The 27620-nt window shown below is 41.2% G+C and overlaps 1 protein-coding gene across 2 annotated transcripts in view; it reads right to left on the bottom strand.

Annotated features, from left to right (window-relative positions):
• The window catches only part of TMEM65 (transmembrane protein 65), a 28353-nt gene extending 4469 nt beyond the window's left edge, over positions 1-23884 (bottom strand). The window contains exons 1-5 of one of the 2 annotated variants that reach the window (XM_054167253.1): positions 23323-23884; positions 20047-20286; positions 3650-3694; positions 1448-1515; positions 82-136 (exon numbers count right to left, since the gene is read on the bottom strand). In XM_054167253.1, coding sequence (XP_054023228.1) covers positions 82-136; positions 1448-1515; positions 3650-3694; positions 20047-20286; positions 23323-23662 — 748 coding nt within the window. In that variant the 5' untranslated portion in view covers positions 23663-23884. The remainder of the gene's footprint in view (positions 1-81; positions 137-1447; positions 1516-3649; positions 3695-20046; positions 20287-23322) is intronic. The other variant, XM_054167251.1, reaches the window with a different exon arrangement.
• Positions 23885-27620: the final 3736 nt, after the last annotated feature.

Below are 27620 nucleotides of genomic sequence, written 5' to 3'. Positions count from 1 at the left end.
TGCAGCCTTGTGGACCACTTTCAGCCTAAAGTATAGGACTGTACCATATAATTCTATACCTAGTGCACTTTGGTTACTTGCCTGCCATAGTTGAAATTCCTAGGACAACTCCAATTGACAACTCTATTTGGGTTCCCTGAAAAACAAGAGTTTCCTTATTACTCGAGGGATCTGAAGTTAAAACAGATTATAGTGATCCAACTGGCAATAACAGGAAGCTAAACTTTTAAGACTGAAAGGATGCATTACTCCTACTAGATCTGCACAGCTCCTACCCTCTTAGCATACAGATTGCCCCTAAGACAAAAGGCTACTTCTGATACCCTTTTAATATTTTCTATTGTTTCATAATGGCCACCTAATAGACAGAACTGTAACCCCTCTCTCTGGGTACCATTTTCCCCATCATAATGCTCAGTTGAATGCAGATTCCTACAAATACTGAGCAAACAAACAAAACACAGTACAGTAGCTCCTTACTTTTTCAGTTGAAGTTACAAAGTCACAGTGAACTCCACAATGGAACAGCAGTATATGGTCCAAAGATGAAAGACAACATGCATGAGTTAAAACAAGGTATGTTCCAGTTGGATATAGGAAAATATCTTCCACTGTGAGGACAGTCACCAATTGCAAAAGGCTGTCCAGACAAGCTGTTCAGTCTCTGCCCTTGGATCTTCAAGACCCAAAGGGCAAAACCACAAACAACTTTGTCTAACACCTTACAGCTGACTCTGCATTGAGCAGGAGATTAGACTGGAGACCATGCCAAGGTACCAAGGAGAAGCTAGACTGGAGACTTAGTGGGTCCTGTGGTCCTTTCCCAAATCAATTATCCCATGATTAACATCACACTGCCAATGATAATTTCACACACAGAATGGTATCTTTGCCTTTGATCCACCTTCCTATTCCACTAGGCCATTTCATCTTCCAAATGAACAGGAACCTACATCAAGAGGGTTACTCAGAAATGTCAGCTACTTCAGTAGAAATCAGCATCAGCACTAGTATTGCTTGCAACATTCAGAACAAAGAAAACATCAGCAAAACCCCCTGAAGATCAAATCATCATCACACTATAATCACATTGCCATCAACCAGTACAAAAGAACCTGTACTGACTACATGATGATGAGTGTGTCTTGCAGTACAAATTAGGAGAGGGGGGAAAAAAATAACCACACAACAAGCCTCTCCTCAATTCAGTAAAATTAGTTACAATACTGCCCTTTGGAAGGAACAACACTCCTTTGCATCCTGCAGCAGCTAAATAGAACATGGATATGTTCTTTAAAATAAAAAAAAATCAAAAAATAAATACAAAAATTAAGTAGTGAGTTGATGCAGAGGGACCAGAGGCTTCCTGGAGCTCTCATTTATTCATTTAGTGCTTGGATAGTATGACTCTTACTGACTTGATGAAGGAATTAAGTAATGCACTTACCGCAGCAATCATAATTGCGTTATCCAAAAATCCAAACCCTACAAAAGGTAACGCATTGTGGAAGAACACTAAAAGAAATAAGTTAGAAAGAGAAAATAAAATACTTGTTAAGAGTTCACTAGTTTGCATGAACTATTGAAATGTCAGCTCTACTGCCTTTGAGAGAAATAAAGACAACATACACAAATCTTTCCTACTGCTTCTATTAGTGACCTTTCTTTCTGGCAGGTTTGACAAAACCTTTGCTACGCAAGAGTTACTAATGGCTCGCAAAGAGCCAGCTGAAACAACCTACTGTGCAAATACTTCCACAGTTTTGGATAGAAGCCACTTATGTCTGCAAGTATATAAGAGAAATATTTAAAACTACACAAACTGGTACAATTTCCAGGCCCTTCAACTGATACTGCAGTAGCGCTGAAGGTTGCCGGTCTCACCAGACTCCCCACATGCTGCTCTCACTCAAAATGAAGACCCTTCCTCTGCAAGTCCCTTTCTTGTCCTTTGCAAGAGCTACATCATCTTCACACACAGCTAAAAATTCATATTTTAAGAGCATTGCTTGGAGCTAGACAATTCTTATCCAAACTCCTTCAGTTCAATCTGCAAAGGCTAAGGTGGTTTTAACAAGTGTGATACAGTATTAATTACCTCACTATTCCAATCCAAACCTGGGTACCTCAATTTCATTTGGGCACTACACTGAGAACAAGTTAGGCTTGAAGCTCCTCAATGCATTTAGAAATCAACTTCCACCTTTTGTTTCATGCATTTTTCCTTTTCACTCATGAGATTTCAAGTAAACTCTATTTGAAAATATTTTCCATTACAGGAGAGCTTGGAACATGCTGGTTGGAGTAATTTCTCACAAGCAGCACAGTGCTACTGTGTCATTTCTTTTTGTATTGCTCCATTATCTCTCTCAAGTTCTAGCTTGTAAGTTTCTAATGAAGATGGGATTAAATTTGCACAGCATTTCCTCCAGCTGAGTTCCAAGGTATTAGCTTCATAAGACTAAACACAGCACCGGAGACTAAAAGTACAGCTTAGAAAGTTAGAACTTCTCACATTTTTTAACATGTAAAACACAACAGCTCTTTAGGTTTTTTTTCAGATAGAATGAATAATTTCTATACTTTATCAACTTAGAGAGGCAAACATATGAGGAGGAAAGAAATGGGAGTGCAAGAAGCTCACAGCCACGTGAACAGAAACAGGTATGAGTCCCTTTGGAGTTTACCTCGTACTGGCACCATGAATCCATGATCATACGAAGAAAAAAAACAACAACATACACACACAAAAAATCCCCACCCAAAGTCACACTCGGGAGATCTGTCATGCTCAGGCACTAGGATATTTTTAGACTTCTGTAACTACTTTGTGAGAAGACATATACCTTCTCAAATGCACAAGAAAGACAGAATGTATGGCATTTTCCAAATTTTTCTTGTTCTTTTGAAACTACCACAGGACAAACCCCTAAAAGCATGAATGACAGAAAACCCCACAGAGAAACCTAGTATTTTCAAAATGTGCACACTAATCTCTGCAGCTACAAAGGGAGCTCAAATTCTTACCCAAGTTACCAAAATTTTGAGCCCCAGGCATCAAAGAACCAACAAATAAACCAAGCAAAAAAAATCCCCCAAAACAAAAGCACCAAAAAGGGCTAAAGAGAAATAAATATAGGTAACCTAGAATACAAAATTGTTCAACTAAATGTTTGCTTGTTGACCAAATTTAAAAGGACAAAAATACACTGATTTGAAAACCAAATCAGAATTTGAATGACAGTGGTATTACAAAGAATACCAAATCTATTTCCAATCTTATCCCACTTCTCAGTCCATTTAAATTACACGTGACAAGAAGCAAGTCAATAGTTTGAAGCGTCAACACAAAAGCCCCCACAAAGCACTGCAGCATCTACACCACTCATCTTACAATGTGCATGGCTGGCTTTGGACAGCACAATCTCATTTGGGCTTTCTGTCCTACTTTCATGAAATGGTGCACATTCTCCAGCTGAGGTGTTATGAAATAAAGGCAGCAGCATGCCTGCTGGTGCTTGCTTTGGTTTTCTGTTAACTCCATACAACAGCAATGAGGACAGACCGTCACTTGAAGGAGAAAGATGAAGCAATTCAAAGACAGACTGCACAAGTACTTAACCACATTCAACAAATATTCTTCTTTTACCATGTCTCAGTTGTCCTGGAGATGGTGGTGCAACCTCCAACTTCTCTAGAGAAGTCAAAATGAAATGAGAAAGTTAGCTAGTTTATTGCAAAAGTCAGTGTATTATAAAGTGCTTACCAAGTCATTAGCAGGCCAAAAAAAAAGGCAGTTATGTTATTTAACAGTTTTAAAATTTAAAGAAAGTTATTCACATCTACATTTGTATTATTTTTACAAAAAACCAACAAATTAAAGCCACAGTCTTAGAATATTACAGGACTAAACCAGTACAGTGATTATGCAAAGTAACAGCATACATTAGAAGCAGCCCAATAGCCATTTTATTACTGAAAATCAGAAAAAAAGAAAACAAAACACTAAAATTAGACAAACCAGAACATCTAAAGCTAACTGCATTTTATTATTTGCTTTTTTTAAGAAGTCATCTAAGCATGCAGCAGACAACCTTCTTTCCTCGAGGCAGTCCAAAAAAAAGGCAAAATAAAATGCCTACCATTTCTGTTCTGACAGGAGGCATCTTTTCATTACTAGTATGAGAGTGAAAGAAAAATGCTATGATGACATTTGGGACCCAAAATCCAAACAAAAAACCAGACAGTTAGACCACAGCAGCAGTAATTAGCCAACCAGGACACTGACTTCCATAACAACTTCATTAAATTAAGACCTTAAAATAGAACAACTTTCAAATCTTGGCAGTTATCAAAACCCTTGCTTCTTCCTTCCATCCAATAAACAAACTACCTATGCTCTACAAATACTAGTTGTACTTACACAAGTGGGATAAATATGGCCCAAATACATTTTTATTCTCCCACCCCCTAGAAAATGCCACAGAATTCACAGATTCAAACATGAGGCTGGAAGAGGAGCAAAAGAATATCCTGTGGTAAATTAAGAGGAGCCCTTCAAGACCCATTCTTCCAAAGCCATAGGTATCGGTGGTACCCAACAGCCAGAGAGCATGAGAATAAAATTTTCAGTTTACATTCAAGGAACAGACAAAGCATGGGAGCCTTTTTCCCCACATAAACCACTCCTGCACTTGCCTGGTGATGGTATCAAACTGGATCAGGTCAACCCTGCTCATGCTCCGGAGAGGGAAGCTTCAACTCTTGACTTACTGTCTGCCTGAGACAAGACACACATCTTTAGCCTGGAGAGGGCGTCTAGTCCCACTGCTGCCCAAAGCAGGGCCAAATCTGACCAGGTTGCTCTCAGACAGTACCTGCAGGACCAGGCTCAAAGAAAAAGCTCTCCCCCATGGAGCAACAAAACCAGCATTCACTGGAGGCTGAAGTACACTCACCACCTACAATGTAAAGAGCATTGCCTACTGCAGGAAAGAGGGCTGGAGAAGCTCAGGTCTACTTGCAGAAGCCAAGGCTTACTTTAAAACTGGGACATCATGGGGGAAAAAAATTTAAGTAGAGAGAATTAAATAACCACTGTGGCTTGAAAGCAAATAACCTTTTTTTACAGAATCACTTCCAGTATCGCCTCTTTAAAGCATGACATTCTTTAAAACTCTGAAAAATATGAAGGCATCTGGAGAACTCATCTCACAGAGAGCAAAAAGTTACTCCTTAAATCAATTTAAAAAACTCTAAGTAGCAAAATACATTTCAGAACAGGGCATTTATTCATAGCAAGCTGTTTTGACTGTTTGAATTTTCCAAGCTCAGAAAAAAGGACAAAATAACAACAACAAAAACCACCACACACCAAAAACAAACAGAAAACCCAACAAAGAAACATGAAAAATATCTTCAGAGCACAACAAAGAAACAAAAATCCAGACAGCAAAACCCCCTTTCAAGAACCCAATTCAGTCAGAATTCATTCAGTTTTAAATGTCTGGGGAAAAAACAAACAAACCAACCTAAAGGAGTCCAGTACTACATTTTACAACAGCCATTTACCAGTTCATCCTGTGCCCCAGTGCTGAGTAAGACATCAGAATTCATCTTATCACAGGAGGAATAAAATGAAAAGGCAGAGTAAGGAACATTGCTGTTTTCATTATCAAAAAATGAAGTATAAACTAAGGTTCAAGTGCAGTACAGGCCACAAGCCCTACATTAGCAAACACTGGGGAGCAGGAAAAAGATTTAATTGCCTCTTAAATCAGTTCTTGATCTTTCTTGAATTTACAGTATCACCCTTTTTTGGTTAACTAAATATTTACTTACAAAAATAAAATAGCTAGAACTCAGGGAGCAATATAAAACCATCCACATAAATACCACTATTACCCACAACCTGGCCCAAATCCAGCAAGTTAAATTCACTCTGCTGACTGTAGGCGATTTAAACCAAGACAGTACCTGCAATCTAGTTTTAAGATATTATTCTTGGCTGACAAAAATCCCTGAAAGTAAAAAAACATAACAAAGCCAATCAAAACCCAGAAAGGAAGTCATCAACACCAGTTTTTGAGTTATCACTTTTTTAAGACCTTCAATAAAAGAGAGGTGGCAAGCCTAAAGGCACATATTACTATGTTTTATTCAAATTGCAGTTACAACTGGCATTAAATTGTACACCTACGTTTGTTACTCTTTGCCAGTGGCAGGAGACACTTAACAGGTGCTGTGGCCAGGGCTGGTACAGCCTGAGTACTATCAGATCCGAGACAAAAATACAAGCAGTGTTTTACACATTCTTGAATAGTGACCAAATTGTTAAGATCAGGGATTGAACAGTGAGCATCAGGAAAGTAGGTAAGAATACTAAAAAATGTGAATAATCTAGGTCATTTATAACCTCACTGCAGGCTCGGAAGCTTAGTGTCTCATCTGGAATTCACAGAGGGTTTTGTCTCAAATTCATCCTTGCTTCCTCCAAAAATGCTTGTCCGGGTCACTTCACAAACCATTCAGATACAAACTGCAGTATCTGAGAGCACTTTGCTTGCTCAGAATAAGAACTGGAAGCAATTGATTACTAAAGAGATACTCCTTTACACACGAGTTTGTAAAACGATCTTTATCCTCAAAATTCTGTGTTGCAGTCTAGAAACCAGATGTGTGGGTTTGCTTTTTTTTAGGATTTAGATGAGGAACCTTAAGAGTAAATTGTGATTATGAGGTAGGAGTTCATTCAAAGAATACGCTCACAAGGCACATCTGCATTGCCCTTTGTCCCTCCTCTGTTTTTCTCGACGTTTTAACGAACACTGCAAAAATCTCCATTCACACAGCAAAGCACAAAGTTGCAAAACCATGTCCATTGATCTACAGTTGGATTCCCTTAATATGCCAGATGAGAAAAAACAATCAAGTTGGAAGCCAAGAAAAAATTCTGCATCATTTGCTATAACTCAGAAATGGCTCCCTGTTACTACAGCAATTATGGCACGAAAGGATGCTGACTCGTGCAGTGCTAAAAATACACGTGGCTGTTAGCCCCTTCAGTCACATGCACACGGGAGGAGAAAGCTGAGTGAGGCACTGCTAGCAGATGAATCGACAGAGGACATGATTCTTTTTTCCAACAACCCTTGAGAAAGGTAAACAACCCCTCAGAAAGATAACAAACAAGTATTCTGCATAAATACAAATAGGATATTATATCTACATCTGCATCTATCTCTACCTATATCTATCTACATAAATTAGACTCTCTGTAACACCAGAAATTTACACCAGTGACCATGTTCCATCTCCCTCCCTAAAAAACCTTTGAGCAGCAGCAAAGATCATCATCTCTTTTTGAAACTATCGTTATATCAAGTGCTGTACAGGCTTTCTAAGAGTTGAATTTGCTCCCTGGCATCAGCCAGGCAATCCCCTTCAGAACAAAATCTGGGAATGATTTCTAGTATAGTTCATTCCTGAGATCCCACCCTGGCAGGTGGGCAGCCCCAGACATAAGGGTCCCAAGCCATATCTAGGGTTATGTGCCCCAAATTGGAAGCAGCAAGCCCGCTCCAAAGGAAGAAAAACTCTGCAACTGGGAATACAACTACACAGCACCACCTCATCTAGTGGTCAGTAGTGAACTCTCTGGAATGGGTGCATTTAGCAGCACAAATGCACATTATTTCTCACCAGATGCAGGACAGCCCAGGTTTAAAAATTAATTTCAAATTTAGCTGCTTACTGAATATTTACCATCAAACATTGTGAGTATACAATGCACTTATTACCCCTTCTGAAAATGGGATACACAGTTTATATTCTTTTAATAAAAGAGAGACCTAAGGTGGAAATTTGACTGGGAATGTAAGAAAAAGCATAAAATGCAAACAGGTATCCAGAGACTCAAATCACTGTCTTCATCATTAAGAGAGCTATTTGCCTGATCTAATCCAATTCTCTATCAATCCCTTAAAGAGGTCAGACTTCATTTCCACCCAAGCAGGTTCTCACCAAAAGGGGATTTGCAGTAGCTTGCTTAACAAGATCTGAAACCGCAGATGAAGAAGTATTAGAAATTAGATGCCTGCCTCGAGATTCAGAGGGGTTAATAGCTAAAATTATGCAGAAATGATTTGCAGTTTGTAATAAAGATGCAGAGTATGAATAGAAATACAGAGTTTGAGCTGTCTCCTTCAGAGAGAGATGGAAAATGTCAGAAAAACAGCTGAAGTGTTTGTGTAAAAACATCCAGAAACACAGTACTACTGATAGGAGAGTGAACCATTACAATAGCATGGCATCCTGATCCGTGCATTCCAGAATGGATGGTTATGTATTACTCACAAAAAAACCCAAACCAATACTTGAGTGCTGGCAAGGAAGAAACTGGCTGGAGCAATTACCTGACTGGAGAAAGCCAGTAAGAGTTAAAATTCTCTGCCTCAAAAAAACCCTAAGTAAAGCCATCATCCCAAATGGAGGTTTGCCCTTCTTTCCTTCCTCATCTTCTCCATTCCAATGCTCAGGGACTGCAGTGAGTTCCTGGGAGCTAGAGGAGAGACACTTCCCAAAGGCATAGCAAATTCTTCTATCTTTGAATGAATTAATCTTTCCTTAGGATTATTAACACTCTCTCCACTAGCTATGGAGAAAAACAGAAGTAGTACTTCTGACTAACATTTGAGGGGAATTCATCTCATCCAAACATACTCATCTAACTGAATTTCAGTAAAAGGAGGTGTCAGCACTTCTCTGTCAACACAGGTTTGTTTCTCTTGGGCCTCTCTAGTTTGAATGAAGTGTCTATCAATTGTTTTACCAGTTTGCAGAAGCTCAGCAACAGTGCTGAACTGGAAACAAGTAAGACCACAATATCTATGTATTATCAGAGTGTGAGGGTAGGTTTTTGGCTGTCCTCCATAGCAGGTTCACATAACAGGATAAGCAAAGCAATTCTGTGGGACACCACAGGAGATTTGTTAACAAGAATTATCAGAGCCCTCTGAACAACCAAGGAGATCTGATTTAGTGGAGGGCTTTCATCACCTTTAAATAGAGCAGTATTAGGCATCATTGATGTCTACAAATGAGTGCTCATGAAATATCTAGGGAGGTATATATAGAATTATAATATCCTTCATTTAATGAAGTTCCCCCCAGGCCCTGTTCCTCAAACAGAAATCTAGGAAGGCAGTGAGAGATGAGTTTGTTTATTCCCACTCCTCCCCTCTCTTATGCCGTTCCCCCACCTGCCCAAAACGACACTCATTTGCCCAGGAAAGAATGGAGGGAGAAAAAAAAGGTAGTTGACAAAGCACAGCGAGCAGTGCTGGCTTTCAAGCCCAGGCACATGATCCTGTGCTCACAGCCAGCAGTCTGAAGCTGACTTGACTGCAGCCTGTACCGGGATGCTCCTTCCTCCACTGCCCTACCACAAACACATGGGAGGCTTAACATGGGAGGCTTACACCTCACAGTACCACAGAATACATCCAGTTGGAAGAGACCACAAGGACCACGCAGTCCAACCCTCGACCCACCACTGAAGGGTCAACATTAAACCAAGTCCCCAAGCACCAGGTCCACACCCTGCTTAACACCTCCAGGAACGGTGACTTCACCACTGCCCTGGGCAGACAATTCCAACGTTTGATAACCCTTTCAGTGAAGAAATATTTCCTAACATCAAGCCTAAACCTTCCCTGGCACAGCCTGAAACCATTTCCTCTAGTCCTGTCTCATAGCAAATGTAGCAGACCTGGTTCATCTTTAACTTCCTGGCTTTTTTCAACACACTTGATGTTTATACTATCATTCCCAGGCACAAAATATGAGATTTTGCCTTTTGCAGCAGCCAACACTCTTGAAATGAGAAAAAGTGACTTGGTTAATATCAAGAGATGCTTACTGTAAGAGCAAATCCAAGGCTGGCAAGGGCAGTGCTTCCTAAAGCTCCTGATACCAGGAGCAGCAGCTGCATTCCAGTCATACACAACACTTCCAACAGACAACACCACAGGCTGGCAGCTGCAGTAGAGCAGTAACACAAGAAGGGTAACTGGTGAATTTGATGTTTGGTGGGATGATTTTTAAAGAAAACTCTACTCTGATCTTTACAAAAAGTTGAAATTGAGCCACTATGAAATCAGAATATTAACCTTAACTCAAAAGTTTAATTTCCTGCCTGAGCATGACTTATAAGTAAGACTGCAGAAATAAGCTTCTCTCTGAAGTTTTAAATGTATGTAGAGTTTATGGCTTTTCACCTGTCCCAGAATTAAGATTGCTACCCAAAATGAGAAGTAGACAGGACAGATAAATTGAATTATTTTGTTTTGTTACTGACTCACAGTAAGTGCAATCAAACACATTAATTTTTTTTCACTGTGTTAGAGCAACAGAGACAAAAATACAAGGTCCCCTGAAGGCCTTAAAAAAAAAACTATTCATACCTGTTAGCAAAAAAAAAAAGAGTATTGTAAGAAATCACTAATACTTTCAGTGCCAGCCTTAAATTTTACTCAGATAATTTGTACCTTTCTATATAAATGCCTAATGAAAACAGAATGCAGCAGCAATGAAGTTTCATCTTAACTCTTAATCTATCGCTAGGGGTATCGGAGTAGGTTCATCACTCGGACACCTTTCTTCCTTCATCTTCTTGGGCACCTTCCCAATGTAACTTAGGAAAGCCTCTACCTGCATTTGTGAAACCAGTCAAATTTCAGCATCTGACTCTGCACACTCAAAGCCAAACTGCAATGTCAGTAATCCTTGACAAATGGCTGAAGGAATGATTGCTACACATAAAATGTAAAACCAGGTAAACTGCACTTTATGGGGAACTTTACCTCAAAATGTTTTCTTTTGGCTCTTACATTAAAATAATATGAAGAGTTCTCTTGTAATGCAGCTGCACTATTAATTTTTTCTGCACAATAAGTTATACTGAAACAAATCACTTTGTTGATTTTTGTAAATAATTTCAGGTCACTTCCATGAACAACCTTAGTCATATAAATAAGAAGAGGACAAACACTACTGTGCTCTACTCTTCCTGTAAGTGAACCGTATTAAGTTCACTTTTAACTCTCAACCAGTTGCCTTTATTATGCAAAACAAACACAAACTAAAACTCCCGTTCAGTGTTTCTGCTGCCATGAGCCCTCTTTGAGGAGGATTAACTAGCTCAGTTGCAAGTGCATCTCTGCTGCTTTCAGCTGCCGAGCTAAAAGCTCCAGCTCATGTTACACCACTGCAAGTCCCCGCCACGCATACGTTCCCCCTAAAGCTGCTTTGGGACCTCTATCTATGAAGTACCGCACATCTGGTCCGTTTATTTAATCCCAATTTCACTGGGAAACTACCCAACACCAGTTTATTAAAGATGACGTTCCTCTTCAAAGTCTGTTTTTCAACTTTGCATATTTTCCCTTCTCCACTGCTAGTTTTTAGTTGCTTGTTGTCACAATTTCAGAAGACTCCTGTGAAATTCCACCCTCCACCTCAAGTTCTGCTAATCAGCTTGAGAATTAGCAATTTATAAACACAAAGCCACAGCCAAATCCAAGGTCTGCACACAAGCCTCTTTTGTTTTCTACATGGGAGGAAATACAGAATATAATCTATTTAACACTTTTCCCCTTGGTAGTAGCAAGTATGCTGTGGCACTACTGTACTGTTTGCATCAGTGACATACCTGTAATGCCATTATTTACAGGAGACCTTAATGGAATTTGCACTCCTGCCATTTTTTCCACGCTGTGAAATGAAGGCTGATTTCAGTGTGCCTCCAGCATCCTTCCCTCCCTCATCTTCATCTGCATCTCCAAAATTTGGGCAATGTTTATACAGCAACTTCTCCAATAGCAAGGAAGGGGGTAGATGCAGACTGAGGATGCCTTTCACACTGCTGAAGCAAAGTGCTGCGCAATATAAGGGGGCAGACACTGATCCTCAGAGGAAATATACTAGATAGAGAGCCAGAGGAAGAGAGACAGCTCCCAAGCTATTAGATGAATTCTGAGGCAAAAAATGCTCCCAAATATAACTGCAAGTACTTGACAATGCAACAAAAATAACCTGTGAGACCGAAACAGTTCTGCTCACTGGGCAAGACGCTGCGTGTGCTGCTAGTGACAGACACATCCCACAACAAACTCTCCTGAGGCACAAAAACCCTCACAACACTTCATGAGAAAACAGGGAAGGCAAAACCTTAGACCAAAACCGAAACTGCACCCTGAAGTGATTTAGTCATGTTGCAGCTGCAACATGCTGGCAAGGGTGATTTGATACTTTTCCTCCTGATCTAAATTCCCTCCAGATCATGCATTTGGGACCTTTTGCCACGTGTGCACAGTCAGGCCCAGAGAAGAGCAACAGTGCTAGTACAGGAACAAGACTAAGACACTCCCACCCAGAGGTTTTCAGGGCAGGAAGAAAGAAGAGGACAATTGCTCTGCAACGGCACGGGTGAAGCCAGCAGTAAACGCACGCCCATACAGACAAGTCACAGCTGCACATCCACAGCTCAGCCGTGCATGCTCTCATCCCATCTGAATGCTTTTCCTACATGGCACGAAAAGAAAAACTGAGAGGAGGCAGGTGGTTTGGGGAAGAGATTGTGTGGTTTGGTTTGGTTTTTTTCTGCTGAGGTTTTAACACAAGGTCAGACATCAATCACAGTAAAGCTTGGCCACGTTAGTGTCCAACTGCAAAAAAAATGCAGTAAGCACAGAAAAAAAAAGCTGATATGATAGGCTCCTAACATTCAATCAAGAGAAATAAACCATCTGTGAAAACACTACAAAAACAGATTTTTTTTCTTTCTTTCTGATAAACCAGATCCAACAAGTAAGTAACAACCCACATTTCCCACTGGAACCAGATATCTTTGACTGCTGCATCAGAACCACAAACACACCTTTGTTACAGCCTTCCTGTTCCAGGAGGGGAACACAGAAACAGAAGAAGTCTGACATTTTCAAGAGTAAAAGGTCACAAGGTTCATTATACCACCACTGTCACTGCAGCTACCTATTTACTTTGCTGCACTTACTTTACTCCATGAAAGACTATAAACAGGTAATAGGAAAACTGATGTTGGGAGGAAGGAGGAGAGGATTTCAGTCTTCTCTCTCATCTGACAAATTCACCTGCCAATTCTTGCATTTCTTTATCTTGAACAAAACTATTAATTTTCCATTTCTGAAATCACATCTTACTTATGTTTTGTAAACATCAGGTTGTGAATACCTAATAAAAAAAAATAAACAGCTGGATTGAAAGACTATTTGTAACCTGAAACTACAAGCAGATAGTACTTAAAAGAGCAGCTGGCTAAAGAAATCTGTTTGTTCGATGCACATTTATCTCCAGCCTTCCATGAAAACCAACAAAGCAAAACCCCCACCATTTCTATCTATTCAAGAGTAATATGAAAGATGGAATAATAGCCCAATGAATATTGATGATTCACACTCTTGGTGTAGGATGAGTTATAGCAAACTGGCCAGCAGTAAGGGATGGATCACTGCATAGAGTCAGAAGCTATCAAGAGCAAATAATTGAAAGCCATGATCAAAAAGTTACTTTAACAGTACAATAACCAGAAACTAATGATGTCTAAGAGAAGAAAGCAGCAGGGCAAAATGCAACAACTACCTGTTGGCTCACAGTAAACATTTGGACCCAAAGAAAATACCAGAACTTTGCATCAATACTTTACATACATCGACACTCTCCAAAGCAGACCTCTGTCCATGGCACAGACAACAACCACATACTGTGTCCTGTGACTCCTCTTAACCCTGCCTGAGGATTCCCAGAAAGTTCTGAAAGAACTGACAGAATCCAGCTGAGAGATCCCAGACTATGTCCACTATGTGAGTGGGAAACCCATGTCTCTGTCTCTTCTCAGTTCAAGTTGGTCTCACTATAGCAGCTTTTTTTCTCTCTCAAAATTCTCCATTTTTTTCAAAATGAATTTTTAAGGCTTTATCCTTCCATGAGGTCATGCAAGAGCCTTTCCTCAGGGTCACTGCCAAATAGCAGGGCAAGTGTTAATTGTGGAAATGCCTGTGCTCCTATCTGACTACAATTTAGCAAGTGTGTTGAGGAACAGTTTTATCCCTGGGCACACAGTAGAGAGAATAAAACTAGCTACCTGCTCCTTATGTCTGCTTTGAGGTGAGAGGAGAGCTGATACAGAATATGTCCCATCTCAAACACATATTTCAGTCTTAAATATGTTCTTATTTGCTCTTTTTATTACCCAGAGAGAAATGTTCAAGGTAAAAAACCCTGACCTCCTGGAACCTGCCCAAATTAAATTAAAACACCCTCCTCAAAGCATATTCCAAAACAACATAAAAACATCCTAACTCTATCACATCCAAATGGAAACTGGCAAATGATGCAGCAAAATGTATAGCAAGTAGCACAAACAGGTACATATTATGGCTGCTAGGGTGGCTATTAATAACATACAAATATCTAAGCATTCTAAGTAAATGAACACTGTGAAAACAAGCTATGATTTATATCCCACAGTTTTGAATTAAATATGCACTGAGTTAAAATGATATTTTGTGGGCTTTGCCTTAAAGTGCTTCCCACATTTCAGAGGAAGCAAGGGGTTTGTTTTGGGCATGGGTTAGTCACATCCCAAAAATTCCATGGGGCTTGCAGTGTTAGAGGAAGTTCTCATGCTCAGCAACAAAATAGAAACAAAACTGTGTGCCTTCATGTTTTTCAAATAACACTGTGCTAAAATGAATGAAAGAAAGAAGAAGAATGAGAGAATGAGGTGGGGGCATGAGACAGCTTGCACACAAATCCAGCTTTCTTCAGCATGGGCCACTTCTTGTGAGAAACAAACAAACATAAACCCCAAAACTAACAAACAAAACCCTTAACAATAACACAAAACCACCCAACAAAAAAACACACCCAAACAAAACAAACACACACTAGAGAGATCCAAGACAGCTTCTGTAAGTAGTCTGTTTACATGATATAGACTTCCATTTTTCCTTTTTAGAGAAGGTTTTCTCCTAGAGACACCAGATGCTTCTTTAGTTCCATATTTGGATTGATTAAATAATAAGTATGACTATAGCTAAGACTTTTCAGTTGAATGAGTAAGCATTAAATAATTTTACAGAAACTGGTAGACTTCATTTGCTTTTAATTTTGATTACACAAACAGTACCTGTGTTCAGAATAACCATCATCCATTTCATTCATGCCTATTAGAGGGAGATGCAAGTGTTTCTTACCACTCTGAAAGGTTTAAATTGCTTTATAACCAACAGCTAAAAAGACCTCAATCTTTATACCAGACAAAAGAGCTAAGATCTCTCTCCTGCTAAAAAAAATAGCTATAAAAATGCATTTTAGTTATTAACACAAGACACAGAGCTGAAGAATGATGACTTGGTGTTTATTGTTTTAGTTTCTGATTTAATAGATGTTCATGCATGACAACTATTCTGTGCACACCACATGCTTAAAACATGCCAAAAAATGGAAAGCAAATTTCAACTGAAGCAATCTCTTCTAAAACATTAACTACAGGGATGGACAAAGGTAGCTGACTAAATAATGACATTTTTTAACAGTAGTACTATTTCTGGATTATGTTTGGATCATGTAATCGAATGCACAGCACTTTCCCAGGAAAAGGCGTAAGGCAGATGACACTGCACTTCCTCAAGTAAGTGAAGCTATTCCACAGCCTGAGACCTCTGAGTCAGGTATAATCTAGGAACTATGGGATAGGTCAGGAGCTTCCACAAGCCCCCCCACTTGAAACATTTTTTTTGCATTGCATTAAGAGTAGGTCCCCAAAGTTCTGCAGGATCACTGAAATGCTTGAGACCAAAGGCTTTATACGAATGTAAGTAAACAAAACCCACATACTTTTGTTTCTTGTAGCCATACATGCCAATTGCATCCAAACAAGCAAGCGGGAAGTCTGTCAAACCAGCAGCCTGCTCACTCATAGCAAACACACTTGTTTGTTTACTGTACCAAAAGCACTGTCCATCTCTGGCGACACTACCTCCTTCGCTGGGCTCTCAAGCGGTACCAGTGGTTTAGGATATTTAGACGCTACAACAAGTTGTCAAAAGCAAGACAGCAATAAGTCATTTATACTCTTCTGATCAATACTGGACTACCTGCCAGCAAGGAAAGAGCCTCTATAGATGCTAAGACAGCTGGATTTCTCTGGGTCTTGCATCAATTTCACTTGAACGTTTGCAGGCTCTCCTCTGCAAAAACATAAGGCAAAGGTTCCGCATTGAAGCAGAGAACTAAAACCAGGAACTGCTTTAAGTTACACGGGCAAGCCAAATTTCAGAACATGGAAGAAAACCAAACCATAATAGTAAAACCAACATGAATTTAAGACAACACTACTTTGCTGAATGTGGTTCAAAGGAATGCAGTTAATTACTTCTGATGTTTTCAGAGAACAGTTGCAAGATAGCTTTGCTACCAGTGACCAAGAACCAATTTTCTTGTTCATGACATTAAAACTCAGACCCTTCTAATACTTAAGTAATAGACAGAGAGCCCTATCTCCAAGTATTATTTGTATCAGGATGAGTAAAATAAACAGAGTTTAAGGCAGAGAAACAGAATTGCCAAACTTTAAACTTTATTCAAAGTTAAAATGTTATTACATTTTTTTCTGTATAGCATCTTCTGCACATGTTAGCAATTTGTGCACTGAGATGACAGCATAATGAAAAATTAAATCTAAATTTCTCTGAGCCACCTAAATTCGCAGGTTTGTTGTTGCTTTAAAAAGGAAGCCCAAATGAAACACACACATCCAGTTGAAATAAAGGTTAAACACAAAGGTGCATTGCAATAAAGACATGCAATGTATGACTGGCCAATACTACAGTCAGGGCTAGAATGGATAATGGAAATTGAGATTTTTCTACTGCCCAAGAGTACATTTTGGAAGTGAGGTTTTGTGTGTGCATTTTTTGCTTTGGAGTTTTGGGATTTGGCTGGTCTTTTGTTTTGCTTTGGCTTTTTTAACTTCACTTCGGGTTTTGAAAGGTTTCTTGAGGAATGGGCACACCTTTCAACAGAGCTTCAGAAGCATTAAATCTCTTAACTAAGGCATTCCTGTTCCATATCTAGATCTTCCCATGCACATTGTCTTCTCTGATAATGGGCATCCAGTACTACACAGATGACTACCATTTGCAATCAGAACAGTTCCATCCATAGAGGTTAAAGAAAATCATCAGTAGATTCTATGTAGCACTCTTCTTTCGTCAGAGGACATCATGATTTTTGGAATAGGGTGCAAATTTTATAGTTTCCAGAAGCAAAACCAGAAGTAGCATTATTCCATGTGATACACAATATTCCTTTCACCACTGAGTACTTCTGATTCAGTGAGATTGCCAGTGGTCCTGGTATATGCTGCCATGGTCTAAGAACACAGAGGACCTGCAAGCAGGCAGGCTGGAAAGGGTTTGCTAGTTTACCAGCTTCACAGGCACTTAAAAATTGTGAATCAGATGCTTGCCAGCAGTTTGCCAGAAGGCCTTTTCCTAGAATAGCAATCAAACATTAGTGTTGAAATACAACTTCTTGACCTAGGTCACAGCATGGAACAGGTAGGTGATTGTTCTCCACATACAGTTCAGATTTCACCTGCATACATTGGGCCTGCAGAGGAGAGAAAAAACTGTTCCCATTGTACCTCCTAAAGCACACTGGACCATTCACTCTTCTCCCAGCTCAGCAGGCTGGGTGGTCTTTACAACCAACCTCACACTTGCACTGTGAAATCACTCTTCACATCAGACAAGCACTTCCTGAAGGACTGAATTATGCTTTGCTGCATTAACACGTTAAGTTCTAAAAAAAAGAGGTAGTAAAATCTGATTCCAAACCACTATGACAGGAGAGCTGGTTGGTTCTTTTTAAGAAGCATCTGACTCATGCAACAAAGGGAATCTTTTCCACAGGAGTGTGTAAAGCCTCAGTGAAATTTGTCTTTGATGACATTTGCAATCTTCTGAATTAACTTCTCTTTTTAAAACTGTGAAAGCAGAGGCACCTAGTCTCAAACACTCCCTAAACTATTCCACTAAACTGGAGAGTTAATAAATTTAACACCAGGTCACGAACACCAACGATTATACTGAACCACGGATAAAAGCTTACAAATTCCTGCAAAGAGATCCTGCCCCAGCTGTCAGCCCTGCTGAATGGAGATGGTCCCCTTTACCCACACACTGATTTATTCATAAACAAAGACAAGATGCAGTAACTTGAAATTATGAACACTCTTCTATCAGAATGCACCAGTTTTGTCAGGTTATTTATTAAACTATGTATGATATGACATACAGTGCCTTCAAAGAGAATCTAACTAGAGACTGCATTCTCCAAGGGCTGAAAATCAGCTCAACAAAGCCAGCAGTCAAAATTGCATTGCTACTGCATTTTTTCCAGTGAATACACAACCTCAACAGGCACAAAACCAAGCAATTACACTTCAGAAGGCATTTTATTTAGTGACCACATCACAAAAGATTTCAATTTAAAATATAAATTGCAACTTGGCACTTTCAAGGAATTGTATTCAATGAACACACATGATATTCTATAATAGACGTATATTACGTACTACAGTAAACAAATATATGGTATTTTATGTATGTATAAACAAAGATAGGAAAACATTCTCCCCCCTCCCATCTCTGCAAAAAAAAAAATAGGACAATAATGAATTCTTTTACCATGAAGAACTGAGATTTCTTAAGTGGCCCTACACAGTCATGGTGTTAGTATTATTAATGGAAAATGGTTATATTTGGGCTCAAGATCTTTTAACCCATCACAGATAAGAACTGTACTCTTAGAAATAACAATGCAGCACACATACTAAGTTTAGTATTTCTTATCTAAGCAAGTCAAAACCTTTACTACTTTTCCTCCTTGCCACCGGGCTTGCTGCACTGCTTAGAAGTGCTGTCATTAATCATTTCGTATCATACACTGGAAACACACAGGAGAAAACCTGAATATAATCCCCTCAAAGAAGCGATATCATCTTTCTAATACCACTCTTTTATAATGGAGAATTCCTATAGAAGGTCAGGAGCATTAAGTAACTGTCCACATTGATTTTTACTTTTTTACTTTCATCTCCCCCATGCAAGAAAGAAACAGAAGGAGGAGAATCTGTTGCCCAGAAAACCAAGCCTTGGTACGGGGCACCACTTCAAGACACAGGGAGGCAGAACTATGACATTTAAAATGAACTGGTCTATTTGCTACCTCAAGTGATCCTGTAACTATAAGAAACAAAAATATGAAGTTAATTGTATTCAGGATCACATGCATCATCTCTAATCTGGTGTGGCTGACAGGCTTCCAAGAAACAAGTTTAAAAAACTGTTTCAAACCTCTCACTGGGAAAGTTTGAGACTTTATTCACCTGTACTAGACTGGAGAGAGAAGAAGAAAAAAGATTTTTTAAAAAAGAGAAAATAAATTTTAAAAAAAAAAAGAAAAAAATACTTTAATGAAGGAAAACTAAATCCAGCTGAGGTAGCTTTGTAGAGGTCTTCAAAATGAGCAACTTAGTGATGTTTTGACTGAATTTTAAAGTAGTAAGATACTAATAATAGTCTAAAATAGGATAATTCTCAAAATAATTTCTAAGAATAACTCCATCAAGACTGTTTCACTTCCTTCCCCCAGCATCTCCTAGACAAAACCCACCTATTAATCTGAAGTTAAGCTCCCAGCTTTGCAGCCAGCCCTTATCACAAGCTCACAGATAGAGCTCTGCCTTCTGACTGGTGCACTAAAACAAACAGAAGAATCTCTGTGTTTCTTAACAAACTAAAACATTTAACCCGACTGCTAGTGCTTGGCATCTGGAAGCTCGAAGTCCAGACATAAACAGGCGAGAGAAAGATGTGTTAAGATTCACAAATGCTTCAGAGACTCACCTAACTTACAGGTCAACAGCTACAACTCACCTACCTGAGAACCTTCCTTGAGCGTAGCAGCAGCAGCAAAGGATGGGTTTCCCTGAAGCCTCTGCCATTAGCGGAGGCCACAGATAGTGTGTCCTGTCATATTTCTCGCTAGGGCAATTAGTTGATGGAACTGCATCCTTCTGGTGGTAGGTCTGGGAATGGGCTGAGGTACAGGCCCCATTTGGTTCTTGATGTGCCCAGGTCTCCCCATATTGCTGACAGCTTCCCCTAGCTGATATGGGGTCTGTTAGGGCACAGAAGAGGTAGTGAAGGAAGAAGGTCAAAAGTTAACTTAATAAGGAGTGTGTTAAGAAGGGTACTGACCAAAACCTCCCTCTCTATATAGAAGTATGAAAAGATCACAGACACAAAACAAGCTTGAGCATGGTGGCAAAACTGCATAGGCGTTTCATGATTGAGGAGAGGTTGATTTTCTGGATTGAAACAAGACACAAGAATTCACTCAGCAGGTAGACAAGTAAATGAGAAAGCTGCACTTGGATCATTTTCATTGGGAAATAAGGCAAGAGTAAAGTTAGCAACCTCATCTAAAGAGCCAGCTACTGGAAGCTACAGCATGCTGCCATGGAATGAGAAGATTGAGAAGAAACTCAAGACCTCCAAAACCACTTTATCTTGGTTAAACTCATTGGTTGGAAAAATTAAAAGGGATACTATTATATTGGAGAAAGCACTTGGAAAGCAGGGTGCAAATACCTCTCACTCCCCATCTGCTGCTGCTCACACTTAGAACTGGTGAACCCAGCTAGGTTCTTACAGTCAGCACTTCCACACAGGGAAGCGCAAACATACAAAATATTTGCCAATCACAAAAAGCATGTGAAGCACAGAATATCAACATCTAGCCCAGAAATCAGATATTCTTTCCAGTGCAACCCTTCTGTCCAAATTGTATTCTTCTGGCACTTCTTGGTGTTGAGAGTAATGATACACATCCAACACTCCTCAAGAGGCTAGCTCTACATTCAGTGCCTTTCTTCATGTAAAATCTGAATTATGTCAATACCAACCCTCTACAGAGCGTAGCAATGGGCAATCTCTCCCACCCAGGGACTCCTGGCATTGCCTTCCTCAGCCAAGAGCAGCTCACACACAAGCACACCAAAGCGCTACGATGGGTGCAGCTATTTCACTAGCATTGGATAACTTCTGTGCCAAGTTTCCTCTTGTGCACGTGATTTTAGTTCTCTAGAATATCAGGGGAAGTACACAGGGCACGCACTATCATTTTAAGATTTTTTCCCTCTAAGGTTTAATTAAAAAGACTTATTAAAAGGCCTTCTTGGTTATGATTTTTCTTTTTCTACAACACACAAAAATGTAATTTCTCAGAGATAAGAGCTGAGAGCTGCTATCATGCTGCAGTCTCATTAAAAAACAAAACAAAACCAAACGTGAAATGAGGCATCTAAAGGAAAAGGTTTTATCTGGTAGTCTTATCAAGCTACTAGTTGGTCAGATCAGGAATCTGACTCCAAGAACCAAGGTCTGATCACAGTAAAATACCTCGTGCAGCCCTTATCTGTGAGACTACAAAGTGCACAACTGAGGTTTTGTTGAAACAATTTCTCCAGTGAGATTAATGCTCGCAGATTCAGGAACAAGTGTCTTGCCATTTCCACTATGATTATAAATCTGCAGCTCATTAATAAGGTCTAATGAAGGAAAGTCTCTAACTCAAACTAATGCTTTTGGTTACGCTGTCTCATAAATCTTGAATCATCAGAAATTCACAGTATTTTATAGAAACAAGTTTTCATTTTATAGCTAACAGCAACTGAGCAACAAGATACCAAATAGGACCATCTGTTGAATCATCTCTGGAAAACCCCTGAGATATTATACTGAAATGCATTTTTAAGTCTCATTTCAACATCCACCACACGATCCTCTGGGTATGAAGAGAGCAGCCTAGCGTCACCTGAGCAGTAACTACCAAGATAAACACACAAAAACCTCATGGCAAGAAGCCGTCAGAAGCTGAGGAGGATTTACTTACAAAGAGTATTAGTTATTAGTATTCAAAAGTTAGTGTCAACTTACAGCTTTAAACATACTACACACTATGCCAGAAGACAAACATAACTGATTCATGCCCTGCAAAGCAGCGGTGCTGCTCCTAAAATGTGCCTTTCCAGGGAACTGTTCTGGCTTTGACTAGAAACACTGATGTTTATATGTAAGTGTATTATAAAAATTGAAGAAGTACCTGAAGAAGTTCCGTTTCTTCACAAAACAGCATTCCTATGCCTGATCCCCGGACCTGTTCTCTGCCTACAAGCTTTCTTCCAGACACATAGAGAAGAGCCACAAGGCACAGAAATGCCCTTTCCAAGGGCAAGCCACTACCAAAGTCACGAAGAGGCCTAGATCAAACACACGCTCATCTCTCCAGTACCTGCTACCAACTTCATTGCAATAGAGACCACAAAACACAGCTAAGCATCAGAATCAGAAACATCAAGGCTGCAATTACGAGGATTTGATTTTGTCGGGCTTTGATTTAAGGAAAAGCGTCGAGTTGGCAAGAACAGTTGGATTAGGTAAAAAAAAAAATAAATCGTGAATTATTTTAACTGGTGTTGCATAGCACTATATTCAGAGATAAATCGATAACTCTCCCCAGCACACAACTCCCCTCTTAAGAGCCAGTGCTTGCAAGAAGCAAAGCCGGCAAGCAGGCAGCTCTCTGCTGGGAGGTGTAATTCATGAATGAGCCCCCAGAGCAGCAGCAGCCCAGCGTCTCTTTAAGAGGTCTGAAATCAATTTCCTGCTGCACTAGTGTCAAGAGGATTTTAGGAGAGACACGCTTTTCTACTCCCATTCCGAAAACCCGCCACCCACGCCTCTCCGAAACTCCTCCTGAGATGATACACAGTGGAATTGGCACGCTGGCAAGTTTTAAGTTCTGAAAGTGCTGCGGATGCTTCTGGAAAGTAAACTTCAGTTTGTGTGCCTCATTTATATCCAATTACCCTAAAACACACTGGCTTACGCCGCTCCTTGCCTCGTCCTGATGGAGTTTGCTACTCGCTTGGCCACCCGAATGAGTTGCTTGGGCGAAGGAGTCAGGACTCCGCCACAAGCAACGCCGAACTTCAGGGGCTCAGCCCTCTCCACCGGCCCGACCCACCCCCACCTGCCGCTGAGGGGCCGTCCCCCGCCTGCTCGCCCTCAGCGCAGTGCCAGGCGCGGAGAGAAGGCGGCAGGTGCCGGCCCTCAGGTCGCTGGGCCAGGGTCTAAGGGAGACGCCGCTCACCTTGGGCGATGGCGATGGACTCGAAGCGGTGCAGCTCCCGCAGCAGGCAGCTCCGCTCGGTGGAGTGCAGGCTATAGATGAAGTCGCGGGCGCCCTGCGCTGTGTTCAGCGCCTCCATCGGCTCCTTAGGGTGGGTGCCCAGCGCCCGCCCGGGCGGCGACGACTCCCGCGGGAGGAGTAGCCCCTCAGCGCCGCCTCGCAGGCTGCCCAGGCGGCGGTGGCAGCAGCAGCGCGGCGGGCCACGCAGCAAACACAGGCAGGAAGAGGGGCCAGCGACGGCAACGGCGGGGCCCCCCGGCCGCCCCAGCAGCAGCACCGCTCGCCCAAGCCACGCCGACATGGGGCAGGGGAAGGGCGCGGCGCTCGGGCCGCCAAAAATGCCGGCCGCCAAAAACGCCCACCGTCGAGTCCCCGGGCCGCGCTCCCGCGGTTCGTTCACCGGGCCGGGCAATACCGCACCCAGTCACCGCCCCGCGGCCGCTCCCGCCAGCGGCGGCAGCGCCGCGCCCCGCCCCGCACTCCGCTCCCGGCCGGCTCAGCCGCTGCCGCCCATGGCCCCGCGCCGGCGGCAGGGCGGAGCGGAGGGTGGCCCCGCGCAGGCGCAGCACAGGAGAGTGGCGGCGCGGCTTCCGTCACAGTTGCCGTCACCCCTTCAGGGCGCCCGGTTTCCTCGAGGGGGAGACGAAAGCCGTACTGGTGCCCGCCATCGCCTTAGAGCTGGGGCAAACGACCCGTGTCCCGAGGGGGAACTCGCCTGGCTACGAGGGAAAGAGCTGGGGCGCGGACGACCTGAGGGAGGTGATTCTCCGGTTTGGTGAGACCGCACCGCGAGTACCGTGCTCAGCTCCGGAGTCCTTAGCACAAGAAAAACTTGGACTTCTTGGTGCGGGTCCAGAGGAGCGCTGCAAAAAAATTGAACTTCAGAGGGATGGAATGCCTCGCCTATGAGGAAAGGCTGATGAGAGAGTTGTTACTCTTCAGCCTAGAGAATAGAAGGCTCCTGGAAGACCTTTCAGTACTTAAAGAAGCTTACAGGAGGGATGGAGACACGTTTTTAGCAAGGCCTATTGCAGTAAGACAAGAGGTAAATGTTTTAAACTAAAAGAGGGTAGATTTAGACTAGATATAAGGAAGACATTTTTTACAGTGAGAATGTTGAAACACTGGCCCAGGTTGCCCAGAGAGGTGCGGGGAAAAAAAGGTAAATAAAAAGCTTTCTCTGTGCCAAGCCTTCAATTTGACACAGTTCTGATTGTCTGTGTTGCCTATTTTATTGTATGTTCACACTGCTTGATTGCACCAGACTACAGAGCAAGGAAGGTTTCACACCCATTCACTTGACTGCTGTTATTCAGTCTCTAGTTTCTACTGAATCTAAACACATCCATTAGATTTTTGGCTTGGTTTTGGCTCTGATGTGTGAAAATAAGGCAGTCTGTTTTTCACACCTAAACTTTTTTCCTTGGTGCTTTTTTTTTTTCTTTTAATAAAAAGATCTGATCAGGTTGTATTGCAGGACCATTGCACGTTGTCTGTTTCTCAGGAAAAGGACTAGGTGGTCTGAAAGTGTCTTTGGGAATTTCCACTGTACAGAGCCTCTTCCACAGCACTGTAAAGCTGAGACTGTCATCATGGGGCAACTGAACTTACTTCCAGGTTTGCAACATTATTTTTGGGTAAATAAAAATGTTCAGTATGAGCTAGAGGTGGCAGACCTGCTATGAAGACTGAGCAGCTTCTGCACAGCTCTGAAGAGAGGTGAACACAGATGCTGTAAAGCACCTTTGCCCCGCACCTTCATCTGGCCGCTGAGAGGTGGAGACACATCTCATGCAAAAGATACTGTACCATTAGCATTCCTTTGAAGCATGGGGAAAGGAAAAAGCGCTCAAAGCATTACATAGCAACTGGATTAGGACCTTGGTGATATTCACCACTTGGTGATGTAAAAATGGATAAAATGACCTATAGTGACCCCATCTTGATAATTTTGTACTGTAACTGAAGCAGCCAGTCCCTTAAGTTGTATAAAACATCAGCATTAACCGTGCTGCCCCTTGATCCTGTTTACCTCTGTTGAACAAAGGTGACAGAAGATAAGAGTTAAATGCCACCAAAAGGGCAGCCCAAACAATTGGTCAGTTTGATTACATTCAGTGAAAGACATGAGGAGCAAGAGCTTTATTACCTCTCACCAGGAGTTTTCAGGCAGTTTTACATCACCTATTTCTCTGTCTTCCATGGTTTTCCTGTTCATCAGCTGCTTTCTTTCTCTTATTTTCTCACTTTAGGCTGAGTCCTCTACCCATGGCATACCATTAATATACTCTGCCTGGCTATTCCCAGCTATTACTTTAGATGGGCCTACAGCTGCTTTTTGAGCACTTTCACCAGTGATGTGCCTCATTTAAGACTGCTTGCCCATAGCAGGGTCAGTCAGAGTCTGTCCTGCAAGATTTCTTTACAGATTTCTTTACTGTGTAATCCAAGAAGCTATCGATTTTATTACTGTGCTTCAGTGTTGCCCAGGCCTCAGTGATCTCTGCCAGGCATGCTAGGTCATCTGTTTCTTGCATATCAGCTTTGTGCTGTCCCTTGGAAGTTTGCCTCTTAATCCCTGAAGCCAATGTGATCTGGATCAGCAACATAAACTTACAGTTTTGACTCTCTTACCCTTGTATGTTTTTGTATCAGTCTCCTTAGTCTGGCTGATCTGTAGTTTCTCTACTGGGCTCTTCTGCCTGAATTTCAGATTTCTATGGGAGAGATTAGAGCAACTAGTTCAGATTCAGATGTCTAACTTCTTAGATCTTTATGGTGGCATCTACAGTGTAGGTGTCTGTGCGTAAGTGTCTGGGCTCCCAATATAAACAGGAAGAGATGGAGACACCTCCAGAGGGCAGCTTACTTGACTTGTTTTAAAAGTGCCTGATGAAGTGCTCAACCACCCTCTCCTTATTCCTGGTTGTCATCACAGGCTGTTAAAGGAATGGGGAGTGACTGTGACTTCAGTGCTTAACTTCCAGATGCATAAGCTTTAGCAGATGAGTCTTAAACCCACACTTAACACACAAATACACTACCTGTCCTCAGATGCTTATTTTATATACTCTGCTTTTTCTACTTCAGTCCCTGGGTAGGATTTAAAACCTGGTCAGCAGAGTCCTTGCTCTCCAGCAGGAAATAAACCCATAAGACAACAGGATGTCAGTGTATGGGATACCAGATGGTCTACCCATTTGTGCAGAACAAGGGATCCTGCATCTTGTACTGAGCACATGGCAGAAGGTAAATCCCACAACCCATACTAACTTCACCCATATTTATCCCATTCTTTTGCACTCTTCATCCTCAAAATAATGCAGAATATAAACTTGACTTGTCAGTACAAATTATTACCTGAAGAACAACTGTTTTTTTTCCAAACCTATGTATTTTTGGCCACAAGCCCCAAAAATTACTAATAGGCCTTTGTACATAAAATGCATCTGAGAAAGAAATATCTGTTTTTCTGGGAGGTGCTAGTAGTCATGATGCACCATAGCAGCTATTGTTATTTTCTGATGTATTGCCACTAACAAATGTGATTTTTAAGTGGTTTACAAAATTATTCCAGTGGAGTGTTTGAAAGCACATTGTCCTTGACAAAAATAGGTGGTGATGCAGACACGATGTTAAGGACTCAAGGCAAATGTTCATCTGTAGGCCTATTAGGGTTATAGTTTTCCCCAGAGAAGCAGCTTCCAAACTGAAGATTGCAATGCTACTTAGAAATACAAGTGGAATCATGAGCAGAAGTTTTGCTCTTGGTGTTGCTATGAGCAAAATAAATGATCAGTAGCACAGCAGTGGTAATACCAGTCCTTGCAACACCATTTCCCCAGATTCCTGCTCCTCCCCTATGCAAACTAACTATGTGATTATAAATAAGGAGAAAGAACCAACTCTTCAGTATTTATGACCAAAAAAATGCATTGTCTGTTCACATGTGTTCATTGTGTGTCCCACCTCTTTTTGCAATCCTGTAAGCTGACTAGGCTGTGTTTTAAAAACATACTTCCCAAGGCACAGATACAAATGAACTTGGGATTTGAGACTTTGCTGCTTAGCATGGCACATAACCCATAAACCCAGGATATGATTTTTTAGAACATGCAATCTGAAGTCTCATAATGAACAAGGACCTTTTTTTTTCAGTAAATTGGCAGTGTAAATGAGACACCACAAAATGTATGCAAGGAGTTTCAGAACAGGACAATATTGGTCTCCCAGCAGTTGAAACTGCCTTTGGTTTTCCA

The sequence above is a fragment of the Dryobates pubescens genome, chromosome 14 (genome assembly GCF_014839835.1).
Source record: "Dryobates pubescens isolate bDryPub1 chromosome 14, bDryPub1.pri, whole genome shotgun sequence".
NCBI lineage: Eukaryota > Metazoa > Chordata > Aves > Piciformes > Picidae > Dryobates > Dryobates pubescens.
Note: the sequence above shows the minus strand (reverse complement) of the source record. Positions and strands in the feature narration are given on the sequence as shown.